The 25,485-nt window shown below is 31.3% G+C and overlaps 1 protein-coding gene across 2 annotated transcripts; it reads left to right on the forward strand.

Annotated features, from left to right (window-relative positions):
* Positions 1-4,398: 4,398 nt before the first annotated feature.
* On the forward strand, positions 4,399-24,074 carry LOC143044591 (uncharacterized). Of its 2 annotated transcripts, none has more exons than XM_076216661.1 (7): positions 4,399-4,527; positions 9,404-9,529; positions 11,764-13,265; positions 14,230-14,421; positions 20,290-20,664; positions 21,401-21,549; positions 22,080-24,074. In XM_076216661.1, exons 2-7 carry the CDS (start codon positions 9,523-9,525, stop codon positions 22,384-22,386), a joined length of 2,532 nt encoding a protein of 843 aa, XP_076072776.1. In that variant the 5' UTR covers positions 4,399-4,527; positions 9,404-9,522; the 3' UTR covers positions 22,387-24,074. The 2 variants fall into 2 exon arrangements, with proteins under 2 accessions (XP_076072776.1, XP_076072771.1); XM_076216656.1 differs by lacking the exon at positions 4,399-4,527 and adding an exon at positions 4,544-4,654.
* The last annotated feature ends 1,411 nt before the right edge of the window (positions 24,075-25,485 follow it).

Consider the following 25,485-nt stretch of genomic DNA (forward strand, 5'->3'; position numbering starts at 1 on the left):
TTAGAGAAAATGCTTACAAATGAATTGAATCCTAGTGAGAGAAAAATATGTGTACTTGTTTCATTTTAACGCGCTCTTTGACCTTTTTACCTTTTTTGATTCGAGCGTCACTGAAGAGTGTTGTTAAATCCTAGTATCTACGAAGAGTTTATTCTTGACTTAAGACACATCATTAGTTTGTTTGCAAATATACAATTAACATCCCTATTTTCTATTTGATGTACCAGCATCATTTATCTAAAAAGTTACCTTTCATAGGATACAATTTGATTCTTAATTACTATTACAAGTACTTGATATCAAAGGAGGTTTTAATTTCTAAAATATTTCCATTCTTAACGTTCCATTGACATATGCTTTGCCCCGTCAATTTGTATACCGGTTCGTCAAATAATTATTTCAATAATGACTGTAAATATATATACGCCCAACAGCATAACACCCTTTAATTGAAATATGCAAAATATTATTGAAAATAGAAAGATATATTGAAACTGTCTAGGAGACTTAAGTTTCGGATATAACAAGGATTAATATGCATTTGAAATCATTTATATAGCATTTCGTACATATACGATGGTGCATTATGAATAACTTCTAAAGGCTGGAAAACCATTCAGAGAGAGGATAAAGTTTGTGACCTTTTTACTTTTACTTTTTAACCAATCATCTTCTGAGATCATCGACAACCACACGTTGATTCCATTTGTATATACAGTGGGCTCAGAAAGGGTAAAACTACCAAGAATTGGAGAAATTGTATTCATGAACATGTACCAAGTTTGCCATTTTAAAATAGAAAATGAATTATTATCAAACAAAAACCAACGACTTCATATTAAAACTAATTTATATAAGGGTATTGTTTCAAAGTGTTTTAACTAAAATTCAATTTTAAAGGGCAGAACAGAAACAATCATATTTAACAATTAAGAAGTATCATCATGTGTATATGTTTTAATTCATGATGAAATAAAATAAGAATTATTAGAAATTAAAGTTGCAAGTGCCGTAGGCAGAGTTTACCTTCAGAAGGTTTATGTTCTATTTCTAAATATACTTCTTAATGTATTTATATATCCTGGATTTCATTTTTTGGAGATGAACGTTTCTGAAAAAGGCGAGTACAGAAAAGCGTTTCGGACATACTAACTTAATTAAGCGTTATATTCCATTTAAGGTCATTCTTTTATATGTAACATTGCTAGGAAATGTATGATTGAAGAGTTAAAATTTCATAGCCAATGGCAGATTGTGTGTGAATAATAATGCGTCGCAGTTAGTTGACAACAGCAAACCTGAAACGGTTGAGTCTGTCAAAGATCGTAGTTTTTATTCTACAGTCAAGTAATATATCCAGATACAAAACAAAATGTGCTGTCATTAATTTTTAAAGATGTATATTTAATGACATGATAATAGATGCACACGACACTATAAGGGCCCATCACGGACAGGAAAGAAAACATAACAATGACCTTCATATATTTTTTCTAATCTGGAAATCCAAATGAGAGGAACGGTCACTTGATAACTTTAACGTTTGATTACGTTAAGTTTCATGAATATACTGGCCAACGTTGCAAATTTGCTTCAATGTAACAGTGATCCTGTAAATTTAGTGCTTGTTCATGAAGTTATCCAGTATCAGTTGTTAATGACGAAACTGATTTATTATTACAAAGTAATGATTAGTATTTCGTCATAATATCTGAAATTTGTTAAACTTTCAACATCAACTTGATAATAAAAACAATATAAAAAATGTATTTAATCATCTTTGTTTGTTAAATAAATAGTTCATTCTTTTTTAATTAGCGAACGTCTCATTATCTTTAAATTAGAGAAAAGGAAGCATTGTTTATGAATAGGGATAAAACATCAGCTTTGAAGAACAAATATATATATTTATAAACAGTTCTCTATATTGTTATGATCTTAAGTATGTTAAGTGATACTGTTAAAAAGTTACCTACTTATGTTTCTAGTGGTGTGATACATTAGGGCTTGATGTAGTGTATCAAATTCTTTTTATAATTAAGGATTTAAGGATTTACAGCATTTCAAACTGGTAAATCTATTTTAACAACACTCCCATAATTTGTTTTTATACACTTTTAATATTATTAAGTTATTGTGCAATATTGTGCACAACAGATCGAATAAGGAAATATGAGATAGGACGGTATGTTTTATATTTTATTACGATAAATTGTTGAAAATCACAGTTATACGGACTTTTTTCTAAACTTTTTCAGATATTGGGATGATTTTTGGCATGCGAGTCAACTAAGATAAGTTACAGATCACGTTTTTGTTTTGTTCTGCTAGGCTAAGTTTTGCAGAAATTACGGGCTATGGACTTTTGATAAATTGTTGAAAATCACAGTTATACACACTTTTTTTTCTAAACGCTTTCAGATATTGGGCTGATTTTTGGTATGTGAAATATTCATGATGAGTTACAGATCAAGTTTAAGTTTCGTTCCGCTCCGCGAATTTTTGTCAAATTTAAGGGTTTGCTACTTTGAAAATTGTTGAAAATCACAGTTATACAGACTTTTTTCTATACGCCACCAGATTTTGAGCTGATTTTTGATATGTGAGACTACCATCATGTTTGTGTCCACATGTGTTATTGAAATTGCAGATTTTTCAACTTTTTGAGACGGGGCCATTCGTTTCGCTTTGACACATCTAGTTTTAAGATTTATTTCTCAAAAGTATTTCACCTGTACCAAATTCTATTATTTCATATATGTTTAAACAGCTTGCTAAAAAATGCAATTATGTTAGTGACAAATATATTATTGGACATAAAATGATATAATGAAACTCTCTAGAAGACTTAAGCCTTGGATATAACAAGGATTAAGTAATATGAATGTGGAATTTATTTATCTTATATTTCGTACATAAACGGTGGTGCATCATGATTAACATCTAAAGGCTGCAAAAGTTTCATTGATAACAAATAACAAAAAAGAATTAAGAACACTGCAATTAGTATGTATTCTCATATGCCTGTTATCACATTCCCATTCATTCAGTGAGTTGACAAAGTGTGAAACCTTTTAACTTAGTCAATGGTCTACTGAGATTTATTACAACCACACGTTGAATTCATTTTGTGTAAACAGTGGGTTCAAAAAGGGTTAAATTACCAGGACTTAGAGAAATCGGATTTCATGAACATGAACCAAGTTAGCACTATTAAAATAGAAAGACGTTGTTATCAAACAAACACTAACGACTTCATCGGTTTTTGGAATTTTATAGGGTTTTGTTTCAGAATGTTTTAACTAAAATACAATTTGAAAGGTCCAAACAGAAACGATCATAATAAACAATTAGAAAATATTATTGTGTATATGTTTTAAAACATGACAAACTAAAATAAGAAATTATTAGAAGCTAAAGTTGCAACTGCCTCTGGCAAAGTTTACCTGAGAAAAATTTGGCTAGTCAGTTAATGTTTCTTTTGTTTATGTAGCTCCTAAGATATTTAAATACATCCTGGTTTTCATTTTTTGTGAGATGAACATTTCTGAGAAAGGTGAGTCCAGAAAAGAGCTGCGAACACACTAACTTTGTTACGCGTTATTTGCAATTTAAAGTAATTTTATTTATATGTAACATTGCTTGGAAATTTGTAATTGAAGAGTTGAAATTGGATAGGCTAAGGCTGATGATATGTGAATATAATGTGTGGTAGTTAGTTGACAACAGCAAACCTGAAACCATTGCAGTTGTCAAAGATCGTAGTTTCTGTTGTACATTAATCCAAGTAATATATCCAGATATGAAATAAAATATGTTGTCTTTGATTTAAGATGTATATTTAATAACAGATGTACACGACACTAAAAGGGACCTTCACGGAAAGGAAAGAAAACAAACTTGTTACAATGAGAAAATGACAGTTGTTTACCTTCATTTGCTGCAATGTTACAGTGATCCTCTAAATTTTGTGTTTGTTCATGAAGGTATCAAGTATCAATTATTATAATGACAAAACTGATTTATAATTTCAAAGTAATGATAAGTCTTTCGTCATACTGCCTGGAATTTGTCAAAATTTCAACATCAACTTATTGTTAATAAAAACATTAGAAACAAAATGTATTTAATCATCTTTTTATCTTAAACAAATAATTCATTGTTTTTAAATTAGAGAAACGTCTTATTATTTATAAATAAGGAGAAACGAATCTCATTGCGTATAAATCATGTGAATATTGTTTAAAAAATCAGCTAAGAAAAACGAATATCTATTTATGAACAGTTCTTCAAATTATTATGATCTTAAGAGCCAATCCGCCAGAAAATCATGCAATAATCAGAAAATCGTCCAAATCGACAATCAACACTTGACAAATTTGTATACATCATCTTCATCCTTGACATAAAATAAAAAGTGATATTGTTAAAATGATACATACTTACGTGTCAAGTGGTGTGATAAATTAGAGCATGATGTAGTGTATCAAATTCTTTTTTGTATAGGATTTCCAGAATTGCAAACGGGTAAATCTATTTTTACAATACTAACATAATGTATTTTGATACACATTTAACCTTATTCATTTATTGTGCACTAGGTATTTTTACGGGTATAACAACATATTGAACAAGGAAGTATGAGATATGGACGGTAGGTCTTATATCTTATTATGACTTGTGCTACGGCACAGGAAACGCCTTGTATTATTTATTTTTCCATGGTTAGGAATTTACTAATACTTTTTACTTTAGATAACATGTCGTTCATTTTGTAAAAAGAAATAGCCAGTCACTCCTTTTTTCCTCTGCTAAATCATGTTTCATATCTACCAAACGTGTCGTAACGAATAAGCATGTCAGTTGTTGTTCTTTGAAAATTTCCTTTACATAATTTGCTTTAACCTCACATGTATTATTTCCTATAAATCTTGTCAAAAACTAATTTAGGTCTAATTATGAGGAAATTTTCAATATCAAACTCACAAATGATTACATATTTTTACAGTTACAATGAAATATATTTATGACATGTCATTACTGAGAAATCTTTATTTGTATACAAATATTGAAATTAATAATAGAACGAAATTCGTAACAGTGTGGTCGACAGTAAAACGTTTATTAGTAATTGTACTGAAAAGTTTACCTTTAACTTGTTTGTCGTGGGCGATGATTTTATGCTCACTCAGTCTATCGGAGGCCTTCAAGTGGGGATTTACATAATCATTTGTTACAAATTTTGATACATAAAATGAAACTTTCTTTTCACAAATCATTTAAGGAATTTATTTTAAATAATTGTTATACCATCACTTACAACAGTTTCACTTTTAAGAATATTAATGTCCAGAGCTGATATCAATAAATAATAATAATAAAAAAAAAGTTTATTCATGGTAAAAAAAAAAACAAAAAAACTTTTAAGTTAATAGGGACCCGCGTTATTTCAGAAAATATCTTATTGATTAAGAGAACAAAAACTTCTACGTTGTGATCATTTAAGAGTGGCCTTCTATTCATTCAATGCTAACCATGTGGGCTTTGCTTTTTTTTATATACCATAAATCGATTCGTTCATTCAGATATTTGTCAGTTTGCCTTGGCTCTTCAAGTCCAACACACAACTTCTCACGAAATTGGTATTTTTCTTACAAAAGTTACATCCATGCGATGTATTATTTTCATGGAGAATGAATGTTGCACCTTATTTTATTTGTTATCGTTTTTTTTTTGTGTGTATCATTGACGTATAAGACAACCTGAATCTTCTTTATTCAAATTTAAAACATACGAGATGGCAATTATGACACAAAATAACTAAATTAAACTTACAGCAGAAGAAAGATAATGAACATCGCTTTTATAGTCTTCTAAATATCGAAGACGCGTGGTCTTTTTAAAAATGATGTAAATTTATAAAGGAAACAACAAACAAAGTAGTTCGAATATTTATATTGGAAAAAGTAACGGTGTGTAAATCATAACAATTATTTTATTTCAATGAAAATCAAACTGTTGAATTTTTTCCGCTGCGAGCAAATTTTTAATTTTGGTCGCATTTTGAAAATCAATAAATCTTGTATTCTTGTTGGAAGCTGCACTGTGTAGTTTATACCCGTTTTTTTCAATGCCACACAAATCCAACACAGACAAAAAAATGGTAGGTTCAAGAAATAATTGATGCAAGCTATACTTTATTGTAGTTTTAACATGGGTAGGCATTATATTCGTGATTATTTTTGCCCGAGCGATATCGAAAAAAAATTATAAAAAGTGTCCTAGTTCAGTGAAAATGTACGTCATACTTATTTCCTAAACAAATAAATAAACAAACATTAATTATCATACAACACTACCAAAGGCCAGAGACTACTTACTTGTATGATTTTGTAGAAAAAATGCATCTTTTTAAAACAGTCGAAAACAAAATTGTCTGTCCAATGGAAAAGTCGAAGCCCAAAAAAGATGAACAGTGCATTATAGAAACATAGAAGCTGGTTGCAAAAATTGACGACAAGATATATTTTATAACTTGAATATGGCCTAATGCTATTAACCTGAAATAAATATATGTATAGCAATTCCCTTGATACGAAAGATCTACATGTTGCCTTGGGCTTTTTTTTTCTTTTTTTTTTTGCTCTTTGGTTGGGTTTTTGTCTCAATGACAATTCAATTTTCATTCTTATCATAGATATAACTGCATGTTAAAATAAGAATATGAAGTGTGATAGACAATCAGACACATTCTTTCCAGGGACCAACAGGCGTTATCAAGCTATAGGTCCCCGTATGGCCTTCGACCATTAGCAAAATACACACTTTTATAGAATGAAAGCTCCAAGAGGTCTTGGGAGGAAAAAAAAACAAACATAAAAGATGAGCGAGAAAAAAAAAATAGGGATACCGCATGGAAATTGGAAAATGGTCCGCAACATTAATTTAGTCAACTCACTTAGTTGAAATTAAAGACCTGGCGAATTTTAGCCTTTTGCAATGGATGTGATGTATGTTTAAAAAAAAATCATGGTTTGTTCGGACATTTTTATAAATCAAGTCTTGTTTTTAAATTATTTGCAAGTAAGTTTTAAGTCATGAACAAATAATCACTCACAGAAAGACGTCAAATCCATCAACAAAAGAAAAAAAATAATAGACGACCGACAACGCACAGAATATCATGTATGTGTTCCGGACCATATGAGTATTTGGACCATACGCATATATCATGACCATAAGGGTATACTCATATGGTCCAACCATACACGTATGGTCCAAATACTCATAAGGTCCGGAACATATTTTATTTGCAATCACAAATGCACGAAGACGTCCATTTCTATGTAAATTGGGTCGATTTTTTTATATAGATAAGATGAATGCGTTTCTGTTGCCAAGTGTTTTTCACAAGTATAGTAGCAGTAAAGCAGAACGGTTTAAGTTTCCTATATACACCAAATGATACATTTTGCCAATACAATAACGTAAATGCATGCAAATTTCACAAGGTTTAATCCAAATAGCTTTCTTACTATCCAATAACTTTCAAGTACGAAAAAGACAGGGCAGAAGTATATTTTGTCTTTATGTTTCGTATTTGCACAACTTTTGAAAGTGGATTATGCATTCGTTCTAAAATAAAATTAGACCAGATAAAAGTTAAAAGATTACATAACTCGACAATCGCAATTGTTAAATCCGAAAAAGATAATCAATCAATACATGCATTCAGTAAGTCATTCTTTTTTCTGAAAGAACATGGCTTTGCGATATCTTATTATGAAAATTGATTGTCAAAACATAACAAAAACACAAGTAAAGGACGTTTAATTAATCAATATAAATCAAAACACAAATTCCTGATTAGTATTTCGAATTATTTTATATAGGCGTTGAGAACCTTTGGTGACCCCACGGTTTAAATGTTTATATTAAGGACGTCGTGAGCAATAGGCGTTATAGACGAACGTTCACCTAATCTGTCCCAGTCAATGGGATATTAAAGTGCGCCAATCAATGTCCATAGCCACACTGTTATGAATTCGATACTAAGTGTATTTTTTTCCCATAGGATTATTTCGTGCAGAAATTCTTGTTTGTCGTTAATGAGTGATTTCCCCCAAAAAAATGAAGTAATACTATATTTCATAATTAATGCAGACGTTTCCATATTTATTGAAAAAAACAATTAATTTTGACAAGAAATATCTACAGTAGAATTTTCATTAAAAATGTGTATTAAAATATGAAATGATAGAGAAATTTACGATTGGTGAAACACTTTTGGCCCAGGACGGTATACTAACATTTCATTCCTGTATGAACAATTCCAATTGTAACAAAGTTTGTTTTTGGATTGGTTTTTTTTGTTGCTCCATGTTGAAGGCTTCACTGTGATTTGGGATAAAGAACAGGAATTTAAGCACTGTTTTCTTGCTTTTTGTGTATTGATGTTTGCTCTGTATGTTCTGTTTTATTTCATTAATGGATACCTCATATCAATGAGGTGTATGCTCTTCTGTTCTTATTAAAGTAATGGTGTATTTATTCCTGAGATACCCTCTCTTATCTGTGCAATATCATTGTCTCAATTTTAGGCCAGTTTGTGTACAAATGGTAACCGGAATTTGAATAAAACATATCTGGTACTTCATACATATGAAACAATCAATATATTCCCTCATCTTCAGATTTATTAATGCGTTTTTGTATTAATCAAACTTATCAGTCAAAAGGTGACCTACAAGGTTCCCAGTCCTGCAGCCTTCATGTGATACCTTGATTACCAAAAACATATTCTACATATTTGATAGTTACCGCTATGTCTACTTTGTTTAAGATGTGTACTGCTTTCCAGTATGTTCCTTTTGACCTTTCCTACGAAATTGAACTTGAAGTTAAGTAAAAAAAATCTCTTTTGTTCCTTTTCTTTTTTGTATTCTTTTACTATACAGGTACTTATTTTGTGGCATGGGTGGACACCATTTATCCTTTGTTTTCTATGTACAAGATAATATTTCAAAAATAGTAATCAAAACCGGAGTGGTTTTGATAATAATAACTATTTTACACAAACATTATTCAACTTTAGACATGTCGGGTGGTATATGAAGTATATCAATTGTCATGCATTGCAAGTTGAATGGAAAAATACTTGCCGAATAAGGTAGACACTAGATATGCCAATTTCCCTTTCCGTGGGAAATAATTCTGTTCATTCATTTCCTATTCAGTTATTGGCACCAAATTTGGAATTATTTCCCTGTTTTCACCAAAGTCCATTGAATCAGAATTTATTTTTTGACACACAATACGAATGATGTGTTTTGTAATTGTTTTATAAATATATTTTATGTGTAAGATATATTCCCCGTTTGTGAATTTCTTATGTTTACTTTAGGGAGATTACGAACCAGTGATCAAGGTGCCAATGATACGGTGACTTTGAATTCATACCAGAGTACAACAGAGATTATACTAACCAGCAATGAAACAACAGTACATGTAGACCTGACTGACATGTCCGGTATGTCAAAATTATAATATCTTCTTTTATTGTTTGTTATTGAGTTTCTAAATTTTCCTATTATCTATTCATTGTAAATGCATTTGATTATACAATTAGTTACATTAACAAAATTGTAAAGAGGGTACCAAAAGCCCATAAGTAGCAATTCTTTGTTGACATAATTATCTTTGATATGGTCATGACTAATTAACTGTTTAATATACTTGAATTTTTTTTAATCAAGTGCACTGATGAGTCGTTTGTAGACGAAACACGCGTCTGGCTTACATAATTTTAATTCTTGTATCTTTGATGAGTTTTTGTAAAATTTCTTTTAAATTATGAAAATCATTGTAGTGGTTTGAAATCGAATACGGAAGGCATAACGTGGCAGATTTTGATATAATTGACCTGTCATGTATTTGAATTTAACATCGATTTTAGAAGACCTACAACTTGGCAGTAACATCTCTTGGATCATATAAGTGAAACTTTTACATGACTTCTGGTGATACAGTTGTTTTTTCAAACCACGCCTCTTCTGGGGAGATACATAATATTCATAGATAATTTGATTTGTTGACGTACTGGCTCAAAGATATGATCTCTGTGCTTCATCGCATAGAGACATAACTGATAACTGTTACCAGTATAAAATAATAGTGTTGCGGTGAAAATTAAAATCTGAAGTAGGAATAAGGTGTAGGTAGGGGTAGTATAGAATTTTAGTTAAAGTGAAACCTCTAACAAGTTCCGGGCATTATAATGTTAAAAATATGCCGAACAGCCCTATGTTTTGACCTTTGAATAAAAAAAGTAGTGCATATGAACTTTTCATTCTAGTATATATTTTTTTGAAAAACTTCATTGTAAAAGTGGCACAGTTTTATCCGCGCAGGGAATTGCATTTTCTATTTTACAGATATGCAAACTTTATTTGATACGAACTAAGCTTTTAAATGTCTTGGATTTTGACTGAGTTCAATATGGTTTAATATTATTTCATTTTAGCCTTTAACCTTTTATAAAGCTGACCTTTTTTGTTGTATTTTTAAATGCTTGACTTAGACTTAATTAATATATATTCCTTCAAGTGTGATTTTTCTTTTGACAAATTTAATTGCAGTATCTTTAAAATCAATTTTCATTGTTTATACTGTACCGTTGCGGATTTTGGTTAACGACCTGTCATATGATATAGTAAATTTAAATGAAAATGTTGTCTGTGCTTATTATACTACATATACATGGGAAAACAAAATAAAATAAAGCATATCAAGTATGAAATCAATATAAATACCAAACACCAATAAATCAAAGATTCTTAAACGTCATTTTGTTTAACATCATCTTAAAAAACTGATCAATACAATATTCAGTCATGTTCAGTTTTTCAATCAATTTTAAAACTTATGCACTGTGGTAAATTAGCTACTGTTTATGTCATTCGTTTATAGTTTTTTTTTTAGTTTTGTGTGTTTTATAGTGATTAAGATAATAACACGATGTTGACTGATGTACCCAATTTTTTTAAGATGTTTACATATTATATAGATATAAGAAGATGTGGTATGAGTGTCAATAAGACAACTCTCTATCCAAGTAACAGTTCATAAAAGTAAAACATTATAGGTGAATTGCTCACACATTGTTGTCAATATAATTGAATTGATTGCGACTGTCATACCAGTTAGAGGTTTAGCTAGCTATCAAAACAGGTTTAGTCCTCCATTTTCTACATGAGAAAATGCCTATACCAGTCAGAAATAATACAGTTGCTTTCCATTTGTTTGATGTGTATGAGCCTTTGATTTTTCATATTGATAAAGGACTTTTTAATTGCTTTTTAAGACTTGTTTAAAACGAAAACCTCAGGCACTTGTCTGATTCATTTTACCTGTATAACTGAATTCGGTTAGATAGGTAGTGTTTCTCTTAGAGAAAGAGCACATAGCCTTAACGTGTTTTTTTTTAATTTTCATAATGCTTTATTGAAAACACAATGTTCCTGTTTTTCGGTACATGTATCAAGAGTAATAAGTTAAGATGAAGTCAATAATCCAGTTGTGCGTTACTTATATGTGCAATCAAGAAACGATCTTCTGACGTGCAAAATTAGTTAATGTTTGGAACCATTCGTATCTCAATATGCTAGTATATGAATTCAATTAAATGTAGTTAGAACGTGTTCAAATTACAATGAATTGTTAATATTTATCCTTTATTAATTAAATAATTAACCTTTATTGTAGAGAAAAGCGAAATGTGGTTCCAGGTTTCCATTGCCTTATTTGTAGTTGTAGGAGTGTTTCTTGTAATGTTCATATTCTGTTTCATCAGACAAAGGCGAATATTGCGAAAAGCTTTGTCTCGTACATTAAATAGAAAAATAAGTATAAGGACTTCATCAAGTCATAAATACAGTATAAATTCGGGATTTGAGGCAAGTGAAGACAAAGTTTCAATAGCAAAAACAGAAGATGTTGCTGGTCAGTCACAAGAAAATGTCATTACTAGGCGAAATGATTCAAACTGTGAATCTGGATTCGAATCTTTTCCTGGATCAATCATGGATCGAAGGAGGGACAATGTATATGAATCTGGTATTGGATCAATGGAAGGTTCCATAAAGGAATACAAAGGCAAAGTAGAAGAAGAGTATACAGCAGTTCACGAAAGACATGCCATTTTTCACACAAGACATCGACGAATAAGCGAAGAGGACTCGTACAAGGAGGAATCGGAAATTCAGAGAACAACACAATCACTTGATTTTAAGGACGTTTTAAAAAATATAGAAGCTTGCGCAGCTGGGATAAGAACAATTAAAAATGACGCTGATAAAAATACCGACAGTTTTATTGAGGATGATTATGAAAATGTTTTGGACGTAGCAGAAAAAGAAACCACAAGTAGTGTTCTTGATACTGAGGAAATAACAGCTCGCAATTTGGAGAATCCTACTTATGGTATAATAGATGAGTATGATAGAGAGATAAGTGATACCTTAGACGGAAAAGAAAGTGACGATTCTGAAGTTGATGAAAACGCATGCGCAGGAAGTAATCACCACATGTACCAAAATTATGGGCATCTAAGAAAAGAGTATCTCAGTAAATATCATTCTGCAGCTACCTCGCTTAATTTCTTAAATTTGAACTGGGATTATAAATGTGACATAGACGTAAATGGGGGTTTGGTTAAAGCTCCTAATTCAGATATCAGTTTGTGTCTACCGGCAAATTTTATTTCAACACCAGCAACAACTATCTTCTGGTCAGTATTCGCACAGGATGCTGAGGTGAAATCAAAGACTAATTTAGATGCATGTATTGTGTCGCCTGTAGTGGAATATTATACACCATTGAAAGAAAACTTTGACGAATATGTGGTGATTGAATTGCCACATTGCATATCAGAACATGAAGACAATATGGTGCAACCTTATTGGTTCCACCCAAATGCACAACCAAATGAAAATAAAATCAACGTCCATCAAATTCCACTTGTAAATGAAGATGACTTACATTCAAATGCATTACCTGAAGTGTTTTTCATTAAAACTCGTCCAGGTTTTGTGACTATATACACGATACATTTTTCTGTTTACTTCTGTGCGTGTTCCCAAAATTTCCCATTAGAACTATATGCTGTGACATTTGGAAAATATGTTCCCATTGATCATAACCAGGTGAACATCAAAATCAAGGTTCACATTGCAGATGCAAAGATTACTTTAAAGGACTGTTTAGAGGTAAGATATACAAATATTAATTTGGGATTAAACGAAGCTGACGTAAAGTTATGTATCAGTTTTATTTGCCTTGAGTGTATTTTGGCACACCAATACACAATTTAAGTATTGTTAAGTCTACACTTGGTCTTTCGTCGTCCTTGTTTCTAAAAGGAATCACCAAGGACAGAGTAAAAACGCCCAATGCATATTTGATTTTCAATTTTAAGAGAGCGAGGCCTTTTCAGCTTACTATTTTGGGTTTAGTTCATTATTGAATGCCACTTGCGTTCACATGTAGTTCTTCACATCCTTTTGTTCTTAGTGAACAGTTGTTTTATTGTAAATCATACCACATCTCCACATCTATTTTTATGTCGGAGTGAAGATATTAGTTTTAATCGACATACACACCATCTTGAAATTAATACCAAACATAAGTTGATTTTGAGGGGTTTTTTTTGGTGTGGCGAAGATTCTTTTGATTTGAATGAGTTATAAAGTTAGGAAAACATGAGGAGGAGAGACGAAACTATGTTTGGATGGTCTGACTGTATGAGTACTCGAGACCAAATAGAGGAATAAGTTGATATTGGGACGCATATCGTTACACATTTTTTTCTGTTGTTGTCTATATAGCACGATAAGTGCTAGTCACATTATTTCCTAGGTATGTGTTGGTGTCAATACTATATCATCAGCCAATATATATTATACGTAATTGATAGCCCTGTTCACTCATGCTTAAATCAATACTGGCCCATATAATTGGCAAACATACCACTAACAAAGAAACTGAAACCCAAATAGAAGTTTTCGAAAATAGGAGAAAAGGATAAATACTTCTGGCCAAAAATTACAAAAATGGACGTTTTCTCTAAAAAGAAAAAGTTGACATAAATTAATGATACTCCTACCTGCATACCTTTGTGGAAGTTTTAATTTGTATTTATATAGAGTTTGATTTTTTTAACATTTTCTGCAGGCATTGAAACAAGATGAGCAAGTATTGGGCTACAGTTACAAGGGTAAGACAGAAATAGATGTAGCAGACGATATCGCGGGATCAGACTCCATAGAAATAAAAGTGGATTTCGAAGATGTCCCTAGAAATATGAATCCCATATGGAAACATTCTGTAGACAAGGCAGGATTCCCTATTCATCCAGCTTCAAAGGTATGTTTCTATATACATACGAAAAATTAATTGTGAACTGTAATATAACCTGCAAATATGTCCCTTCTTACTTGAAAATTGAATGCTTCGTTTTATAATTGTATTACGTTTGAAAACTTTGATCCACTTCATACTAATAATCTTCTCACGATCAAGACTTTTGCACTCTTTATACAAAAAAGAAGATGTGGTATGATTGCCAATAAGACAACTGTCCACAAGAGACCAAAATGACAAAGACATTAACAACTATAGGTCACCGTACGGCCTTCAACAATGAGCAAAGCCCATACCGCATAGTCAGCTATAAAAGGCCCCGATAAGACAATGTACAACAATTCAAACGAGAAAACTAACGGCCTTGTTTATATAAAAAAATGAATACATGTATCATTCAATTCTTATCATTAACTTTTTCTAATGCTACTGCAATGGAATACCAGTACTTTCAAATGTTTTAGATATAGGAAGATGTGGTGTGAGTTGTTTGTTTTTAGTGCATTGTTATTGCGTTTTCATAGGAAAGTGACTGATCATATATACCAACAGGGTTTCCCCTGGTTAAATTTTCTTTTTCGTCACCTATTTCGCCAAAATAATATATGTTTCGCCACTTCATTTTTTGTTCGTCAAATATCAGAAAAATTCAGTTTGTCGCAAAGTTGTGTATGATTATTCTACAAATTCATTTCTATCTTTATTCTAATTAATAAAAACTCAACATTTAATTTTAAAAAGATACTGAAAAAAATGCAATATAGATCATGCAATTATCACGAAATTCATCTTCAGTTAGTTAATCAGATGTATACTTCCCGTCTAGTTGGAGGATGGAGGATAAATTCAGAGATATTTCTTACTTGAATATATTTCTTCATAACAACAGTTTTTCTTGTTGGAGCAACCGTAAAGAAATATCGAGACGTAGTATACATGCGTTCACAAAACGATTGTAAAGTACCCACTTCAAATCAAGTATTTCTATCAAAGTTAAAAGATGAAGTTTAATGTGTGAAATTATCTTGCTTTTGAACATTTTTCATCATATCAACAGCGTTCCTCTTCCGGATTATCGTTTAAAGGAAGGAAGACGTCAAAATAGGATCCAAACGTGCGTCGCTTACATCAGCGAAACCCGACAAAAGTAAACAAGATGGATAAAGTCGAACCAAGATAATTTTTGTCAAATCTTTCGCCAATTATGAATTTGAATCGCCACAAGTTATCTTAAGTTATGTATGTTAAATGCTAAAATGGCAACTGCCAGCGGAAACCCTAGACACCAGAGTTGAATCACATGCTGACAACACTGTTGCGTTATAAAAAGTCTCATTTTGGAATTCCTAGAAATTGATTTCAGCCAAATCAAAATTACGGATTTTTGTGAAACATACATGTAATTGTGATTGCCAGATATTCCTAGACAAAACATAAAATTGGTATTTTTCGGTATGAACAAGGTATAACAGTTTGATACCATATTAAAACATTTTTGACGATATTGTGACATGTCAGTATCGGTTTTGGGAACAGCGGTAGTTTCCATCAAATGAATTTGCTGCTTTGACATAAAAACTGAATTGTAACAAGAAAAGGTTAATCATCCACAAAATCCTTTAAACAAATAATTATACATATTACTGAAAACTGAAACATGCAAATTTGTAAAAATAAATTTTATTCTTCCGTTTGCATGTGTCTTTCTTCTATAATAATTTGAGAGTAAAAGTGGAAATAAAACAATTTTAAACTTTTAAAAACAAGCACTTAACTGATTTTATACATGTATAGTTTGTTATGATTTTCTGTTAGACTACTGTCCGGTTTTAGGAGAGGGTTCGGCGCAAGCAAGCTAGTTAAGCCAGCCATATTCTTTATGTTTCTGTCCTAAGGCAGAAGGCTGCAATTCAGTCTTTGTCGCTTGTTGTTTGTATTTTAGGTAATTTTCCTCGTTTAAATTGTTTAACATTTCTCATTTCGTGGGCTTGTTTAGCTGACTTTGCGGTAATGGTTTTGTTCATGATTGTAGGCCGTACGGTGACCAATAGTTGTTAACTTTTATGTCATTGGTTTCCATGGTGGAGTCTCATTGGCAATCGTACCACATCATCTTATTTTTTTATTTATACTTAAAAAAAAATGGCTGTCAAAATTAATGTGCGGGGAAGAGGACCTGAATTCAAAGGATTATTGTTGGAGACAACAACAAGGAAGTACGTTTTTTGCCCATTGTATGATTAAATTGTTTGACTCTTTTATAAATCAGGATGTCACATGCGCTTGGGACTCGAGTATTTCCGTACTTGTTGTACAATGCATACGGAAATAGGTCAATCTACATTAAACACTTAATTGGAAACCCAACCAATACTAAATGGGAACTTACTAAAGCTGAAATTCTGGAAAATCATAGATTCCCTTTGGAATTTCAAACAACGATGAACTTTTACTTTCATATAAAACCTTTAACATGTTGAAGTAAATGATAAAGTGTACTTGTTTGAAAAGACCCAAAAGCTTATATTTTAGAGTGTTTACAAAATGGCTGGTCGATAATATTTTTAACAATTTATTATTTCCGCTTAGACTTAATCAATTTATAGCAAAATATAAAATAATTTAAAATCCAATCGTCTATTAAGATATAATTTTCAGCTTTTAGTCTTTATTAATTGGCGTAAAATACATTGTCGTGAATTTTATTTTTTAACAAAACGATTAAATCTTATAACTCCATATCATCATAATCTCAAAGTTATTCCGGTTTTATCTGAAAAAGAGGTATACAAATGATTAATTTTCAATCATTTTATATAGAAAGTTTGATTAGGTATGACTAGAAAATCTTTATAAGAGACCAAATGACACAGAAATTAACAGCTATTGGTCACCGTACGGCCTTCAATATTGAGTAAATCCCACACCTCATAGTCAGCAATAAAAGGCCCCGCAATCACAAATTTAAAACAATTCAAACGAGAAAAATTACGGCCTAATTAATGTACATCAAAATGAAAATGTAACACAGCAACAAACGACAACTACTGAATTACAGGCTCATGACAATCGTACTTTTTTGTATTCTTGTCTTTCATTTTTTGCTAATGTGCTTTGTCTATATGCCTTTTTGTGATTTTTTGTTACATATTGGTTTGTGCTTATAAGATTATACTAAAATATTTACTCCTGCACCCATATCTTTGACATTTTTACCTGTAACATGTATGTCTGTTTGTTATGTTCACACATCATTTTCAGTATACAAGTAGTGAAATTGTATGCGACTGTCATACAAGTAAGAGGTTTAGCTTGCTATAAAACCAAGTTTAATCAAGTCAGGAATATGACAGTTCTTATTCATACGTTTGATGTGTTTGAACTTTTGATTATGCCATATAATTGGAGAATTTCCGTTTAGAAATTTCATCGGATTTAAGTTCATTTGTCTGCCATAGTTGGAGGCAAGAAATCGAAACATTACATCCTTTGAAGGCATTGTAACTTACCGAGGGTATATAACAGGCTCATTAAGAAAGCAACCATTACTAAATACATTTATTAGCCAACTAAACAGAGGGTATATTCATTTTTAACAAATAAATAAATTATTGTTCAAATGCCAGATCTAACTTAAATCGCAACACTGCCTTTTATAGAAACAAGGGCATGATTGTTCAACTTTCAGCGCAATGTCATTAATATACAACGTATATAAATAAAGATTTTCCTTGCATAAAACCATCAGTAACAGTACTATAAAAGATATTAGAAATCTTTACTTCCAATCTAACACAACAATTAATTTTCGTATACAGTTCGAAATATTATGTCTTTCAGCCCAATTTGTAAACCTGTTGTTAATTATAATATACACGGTTTAAACACACCTAAAACCAGAGCATAGTTGCTTGGGGCGTTAACGGCGTACAGCTTTAGTCTCATTTAACGAAAATGTGCATACAAGTTACTTTTCACATGTTCAATTCAAATACTAGTATGTAATAATCATATACCTTCATGTGCTAATTTAGAGATATATGGGGTCGACATTTTAGATATCTACCTAAATTTCGGTTTCTTGGACATTTCTTTCCTTTCGATAGCCATATTGGGGTGGGTTTGTTTCGAAAGATAAGCAAATGCGGATTTTTTTTTAAATGATTAACAATAAAATTCAAATGGGGAATATGTCAATGAGACAACAATACGTCTTCAACGGTGCGAGAAAATCCCGGAGGTGGTACTCAGCTAGCCCCACTTAAAATTGTGTATTAGTTCAGTGAACATGGACGTCACACTAAACTCCAGAACATATAAATGAACTAAAATTGAAAAAAACACACAAGACTAACAAAGGCCAAAAGCTCCTGACTTGGAAATGGCGCAAACATGTGGCGGGGTAATACATGCTTGGTGAGATCTCAACCCCCTCCTTTACCTTCATATTATCTTCATGATGAATCAAGTCAAATGCTATTTTACAACTAGGGGTACATGTACTCGTAGAATACTTTTTTGAATTGCTATTAAATTGTCCAAACTAAGCTTTCATATAGTTTTTCTTTCTAAAAGTATTCTATATTTATAAGAATCATACATTATGTGAATTAAAACATTTCATATTCAGTAAAATATGTGTAAAATTGCAAAATATGTTTGTAGGAAGTTTCCATGGGGGAGATAATAACTTTTCTTTCAAAAAGTCTTTATTCAAAAGAATAATATTTTAGGTTATCTCCCCTGAAAATTTATCAATAGCATATTGTTATTTCACACATATTTTACTGAATATATGATGTTTTATTTAAAATGATATCTGATTCTTATAAATATAGAATACTTTTAGAAGGAAAAACTATATGAAAGCTAAGTTTGGACAATTTAATAGCAATTCAAAATAAACAGTTCCCCTTCAGCATGGAAATGAATATAATATAACTATACAAACTGATAAACAAATTTTGTCACAACATCATTAAAGTGGAGTTAAAGTCTTATAGGATTGTAAGTATGTTTTATTTTATCACCTTGCACTTTCATGACTTGGCTGTGGTTTTCTACAGCAGTTGGTTCAAATTTCTGACCAGTTGAACAATTTGATTTAAAAAAACAAATTGCAATTTGGTCAAAATTTTGAATGAGTTGCAATTGGTGGAGAGCAACACTAACAGTCAACTCACTGTAACAGTAAGTGTTTAAAAGAAACATGTTTGCACTTTTTTGGAGAAAGAAAAACCTACGTGTTTCTATTGCACCCCTTCGCGATTTTTGACTTGCGATATCAAAAACACAGAAACTTCAGCTTCAAATGCCGATTAAACATTTTACAATTACTACACAATATATTCATTTTACTACATATTTTGTTAAGAAAATGTAAATTGTATATTATAATTAGACAAGACATCATTATTACCTTCAAGCTTCAACCTATTTGTCCAGAAATCTCACAGGCGTTAGTCCTCCGATTTGTTTTTTTTAAAGATGATAATATTAAAAGAATGTATAACAAAAATACCGAACTTCAAGGTAAATTAAAAAGAGGGAAGTCCATAAAACAGACATAATCAAACGTTATAAACCAACGGAACGGACAAAAAACTGTCATATTCCTGCCTTGGTACATAAAACAGACATAATCAAACGTTATAAACCAACGGTACGGACAAAAAACTGTCATATTCCTGCCTTGGTACATAAAACAGACATAATCAAACGTTATAAACCAACGGTACGGACAAAAAACTGTCATATTCCTGCCTTGGTACAGAATGCATAAGAATATGATAAATATAATAATGTGTTTTTATGAATGATACTTTTTTCATTTATTAAAAATATATAGTTAAATACAATTATATTTTACAGAGTTGGAATCTTTCTAATCGGTTTAAATGTGGCAATCACAAGTTCATTCAGACAACAAAGGAATGGCAATTTAAAAATGAAAGTCCACCAAGATTTAGAACAGTATTTCAATGCTTCATCGAAATATTATATAAAAAATACATTGAAGACAGCATCAAACCTAAAGCAATAGAAGAATCTGACACAGACGAGGGATCAGATTATGAAGCTATGGAACATATTGATTTAGAACAAGCTAATTGTATGTCAAGCCACAGTACTGTACCAAAGTCAGAAAACGGTACTAGTCACACAAGTCATCAATGTGTTAGCATTAGAACACGAATGACAGTCGACATCGACCTCTCAGACACAGTTATTGAAAACCACTATCCAGTAAGTCAGCAATTCAAATATAACGAGTATGTAGATTTTCACCCAAATAAAACAAACTTTATGATTTTGATCTTGTTAGTAAAATGTTGCATACAGGGAAATTGTTATACTGCTTTTCATGATAAGAATGATGCACTTAAATCAGGGATGTGATTCTTCAATATTTTAAATCATTTTGGTTTGAATGCATCAAGTTCTATTGGCTTGCTTGACTTAACCAACAATGTGACGAACAGATTTGAATTTACTGAAAAATAAATCAATCAATAATTATCAGTCTTTTAGTCTCGTCTATTTTTCAGACTTAACCACTGCTGTAAAATCAGTACTGTTCAGACCATTCGCTTACTGTCAATTAGATCTGGCTAGACTTAGTTCAGATTTTACAGTTGTAGTTATTTACTGTACTCATCAACCTCAAACTGCATTATCTGATAAGTTACTGAACAGTAATGAATTAATTGCAAGCGAGTTGTCAGCTCATTGTGTTCATCCTTTTGTAAAATAAATTGATATATGCTGCTTATTAACTCTGACAAATGAACAATTCGAAATAACACAACTCTTGTGTATTTATCATATGATCGTTTCTCCGATAGGAATATTTGTCACGAAAAAAAAGAGAACATTTATATTGTAAACTTTAAGCCAATAACAATAATTGAGTTATTTAATTTATCAACACCATTGAAACAACGATACATTTGACATTGATGTTATCGAATTTATTCTGCAGGAAAGCATTGATGAGTTGCAATGCTTGCCATCCAGGCGAGGTATATTACCCAGTATAATATATGAATTAGTCGATGGCTTAGATGATGACAAATTTAACGAAATGTGCCGACGACTTGGCGCTGACAGAGAATTAAGATCTCTAATGAGGTATATTATTCTAATGACTAGTCAAAGAACAATTTTACTTTATTATAAACGTTTATAATCCATCCAAAAAATGAAAACCATGCTTGCTATTTTGGTCTTGGTTGTTAAACAGATTTAGAAAAATCTATTGAGTATATTCCTTAGATAAGATCCTTTAATGCTGTTATCAAAACAATCCACAAAAGATGTAAAAAGTTGAATAACAAAAGTACCGAATTCTTAACGGTATTAAAGTGTTTTGTAACTTTACTTTTTCACTTAGCAAATGGCACCATCAAAAGCTAAAACATATCTACGAATGGATAAAAAAAAATGACTGACTTGATACATGCACTTTATTATTTAGAAAATGGTGTATTAAACCTGGTTTTGTAGCTAGCTGAAATTCTCACTTGTGTGACAGTCGCAAAAAAATACATAATATTGGCAACGATGTGTGAACAAAACAGACATAAAAGGTAAAATTGTTAAAAATCGGAGTACAGCATTCAAAAATGTGTTATAATCTTGTAAACCTTCATTGATTTTAGGTCCAGCGATAATATGACCAGGGGAAAGAAATATGATTTATTAGACGGCATCAGAGACGATATGTCTGATGGAAAAATTTGTAGAGAAATACTCACAGTCTTAATGATAATGAAGGAAAATAAACTTAGACAAGCTATATCCGAACATATACAGAAAGCTACTCATACCGGTGAACGTTCAATTGCCAGCATAGAACCACAGACTGCCAATTTCCAAAGACTTATTCCTGTCCAGAATGAAGACAGAGAAACATTACACCACAGTTCAAGTTACAATGATGAAACAAGTAGAAAGGTTGTAGAATGAAAAAAGTGCCAAAATGAAGAAATATGAAATATTAATCCTATAGAATTGATCGAAAATTCTTGAAGAGGCCATTGAATGTCCGATATACGCCAATGCTCAACCTTTAAGTTTAATCAATTGATAATAGATTTTAAAATGTATCCAGTCACACTAACCTTTCGAAAGATTCAACATCCACTAGTATATGTTGTTTATATTGAACAAAGTACGGGGTGTGAATTATAAACATACTAAAGGCATTTAAATTTGTGGTGCATTTCATTTTACATTTCGTGTATATTCTTAAAAAAAATATAAGTGTTTAACGTTCATTACAAGAAACATAACTCCATAAAATTTTAAAAAATCTAAAATTGAATGAAATATGAAAAATAAATCTAAAAGTCACCGTTTTAAGTTAAACATGTTTTCTACGGACAAGCTTTCATGTAGGTGTTCTGTGTAGTTTCCTATATCATGTATATATGTAGCTAAATTACCATGGAATAATTAATGGAACAGTGAAAAGTCTAAATATTTTCACTTCTCACTTTTGCCTTGGGTGTATTAGATAAAACCAATAGTAGTATAGCGCTGTTCAATAGTCATAAATCGATGTAACTGAAACAAATCCGGGTCACAATCCAAAACTGAGGGAAACACATCAACAATAAGGGGAAACAAAAAGGAACATTAACCGAAACACTGAACTGCTGCAGAACCAACGCCAACATACATAGAAACGGACTGTGTGATAAAAACTGCCAATATTCCTTACTGTTTACATGACATTTTAAGACAAAAGGGTGGGTTGAACCTGGATTCATAGCTAGCCGAACCTCCCGCATTTATGGTCATGTTAAAAATACCGCTATGATGACAACATTTCGTGACAGGACTACAGTACTAATAAATACGGAAAAATCATGACTTTATGTTATTACCGTTTTAAATAAGAAACGGATTTCAAAATGGCCTTCCGGGTCAATGTTAATTTTGTCGTTTATACTAGGCTTACCATTCATACCATCATTTTCCATCTAGGCACATGTCTGGATAGTGCTCATAACATAAAACAAAACAAAAAACGTTTTACAAAATATCTTACAACAAAAAAGTTCGAAACCCATACTACAATTTTCAATAAACAACTCACCACAATGTCATTGTAATAATAATTGGTTTAATGTGCAAGATTGGCAAAAAAGAGAACACAAAAAGTGGACTTAAAAATACTTACTCCTTTAACAACAGTGATTATCAAACGTAATTCAGAATTTCACAGAATTTCAATTTTGGAAAAAAATATGTTTATCCAATTCTAATGACAGCAATTTACCAAGTGCATTTATGTAATGAATATGATATGAAGGTGAAACACAACTGTTGTCTAAATTGGGGGGCTATGGATAAAAAACATAAAACGTCTGTACCATTTAAAACAAAAATGACCTAAACAGTTATATCGTCCGCAACAAAAAAAGTTAAGTAAAAGCTTTGTTTATATTGTTCATATTTCAACATTAATTGTATTATAGAATGGCTGTACATGAAGTAAAATATAATGACCACTATTGAAGTATAATTTGAATACGTTTTTGGTTCAATCAGCTGTATATACTATAGATCTAATTTTGCTATTGTTATTTACATTTTACACTTTGTTTTGTTATGTGTGCATAATTTTTAAAAGTAAATAATATACAAAGTCGGGTTTTTTTTAATTCTTAAGCCTATTTAAAGGCAATAAAAGGAGGTAGCAAACAATGAAAATAACATTGATTCCAAGAAGCTTGATGCAGGTTCTGACTTATTTTACTTAAATATCAATCTGTATAGGATTCCACACTGATTTCCAGTAGTATGTGTCCCGTCCAGGAACACATGTTAAATTATGATCAGAAATAACAAGGAGTAGATATGTCTCTAGTTATTTGGACAACACGACACAATTGACCAATTTAAAATAGTGACCATGCAATGTGTGTGAGCATTGGTTCGTAAGTTTTGTGAAAGGTGCTTTGGTATACGTCGATGTGGAAGAAACGAAAAATACATCCAGAGGGCAACATGCTTTATCTTCAACAATATACAGGTGTCTTGTCAATCCTTCATAGTATATAAAATGAGTGTGAATAAACCTGCAGTTGTGAAATCCACATAGGAAGAGTTTATCTGCATGGTATCTCGTTCCAATTGAGATACGTTATTGCAATAATCCGGGATATAGGAAATGGAACTACTGAAGAATGTTATCCTACTAGCATATATCCGTAGTATACCCTAATTTTTCTTTGTGAAATATACTTTACTGTTCAGTCTGTTTTTGTTGTATCCATTTGACGTGGAAAAATTACTTATACATCCCGTCATTGTGTTATTGTTCTATGATAATGTTAGTATTCTTGTCTTTCATTTTTGCTACTATGCTTTGACTACATGCCTTTATGTGTTTCTTTGTTACATATGAAGTGGTTCTGTACTTACACATCCCGTCATTGTGTTATTGTTCTATGATAATGTTTGTATTCTTAACTTTAATTTGTGCTAATATGCTTCGTCAATATACTTTTTCGTGTTTCTTTGTTACATATGACGTGGCTCTGTACTTTTACATCCCGTCATTGTGCCATGTTTGTTTACATATTAGTTTTTTTCTATAGTGGTGAAGATAATAACACAATATGTGAGCTGCTGTACCCCTTAGTTTGACATTTTTTACCCATTATGTCTGTTTGTTTTGTTCACACATCTTTATCAATATAATGGATTTTTATGCGACTGTCATACAAGTGAGAAGTTTAGTTAGCTATAAAACCAGGTTAAATCCATCATTTTATACTTCGGAAAATGCCTTTGCCAAGTCAGGAATATGACAGTTGAGTGACCATTCGTTTGATGTGTTTGAGATTTAGATTTTGCCTTTTGATTAGTAACTTTCCGTTTTAAATTTTACTCGGAGTTCAGTATTTTTGAGATTTTACTTTTTATTTCTAATTTGCACTTGTTTATTTAAAATAGTTTGAATCAATCACTGATGTATGTGTCCTACTGGAAATTGTTGATCCTAGACGTATTCAACCTTTATTCATATTCCTCGTAAAATGTAATTTTTTAAGT

Source organism: Mytilus galloprovincialis, chromosome 1, assembly GCF_965363235.1.
Source record: "Mytilus galloprovincialis chromosome 1, xbMytGall1.hap1.1, whole genome shotgun sequence".
Lineage (NCBI taxonomy): Eukaryota > Metazoa > Mollusca > Bivalvia > Mytilida > Mytilidae > Mytilus > Mytilus galloprovincialis.

Excerpts from the sequence above, each read along its gene's own strand:
- LOC143044591 (XM_076216656.1), top strand. Across the intron at positions 9,530-11,763 it reads AGACCTGACTGACATGTCCG|AGAAAAGCGAAATGTGGTTC; the intron begins GTATGTCAAAAT and ends CCTTTATTGTAG. Across the intron at positions 14,422-20,289 it reads CTATTCATCCAGCTTCAAAG|AGTTGGAATCTTTCTAATCG; the intron begins GTATGTTTCTAT and ends TATATTTTACAG.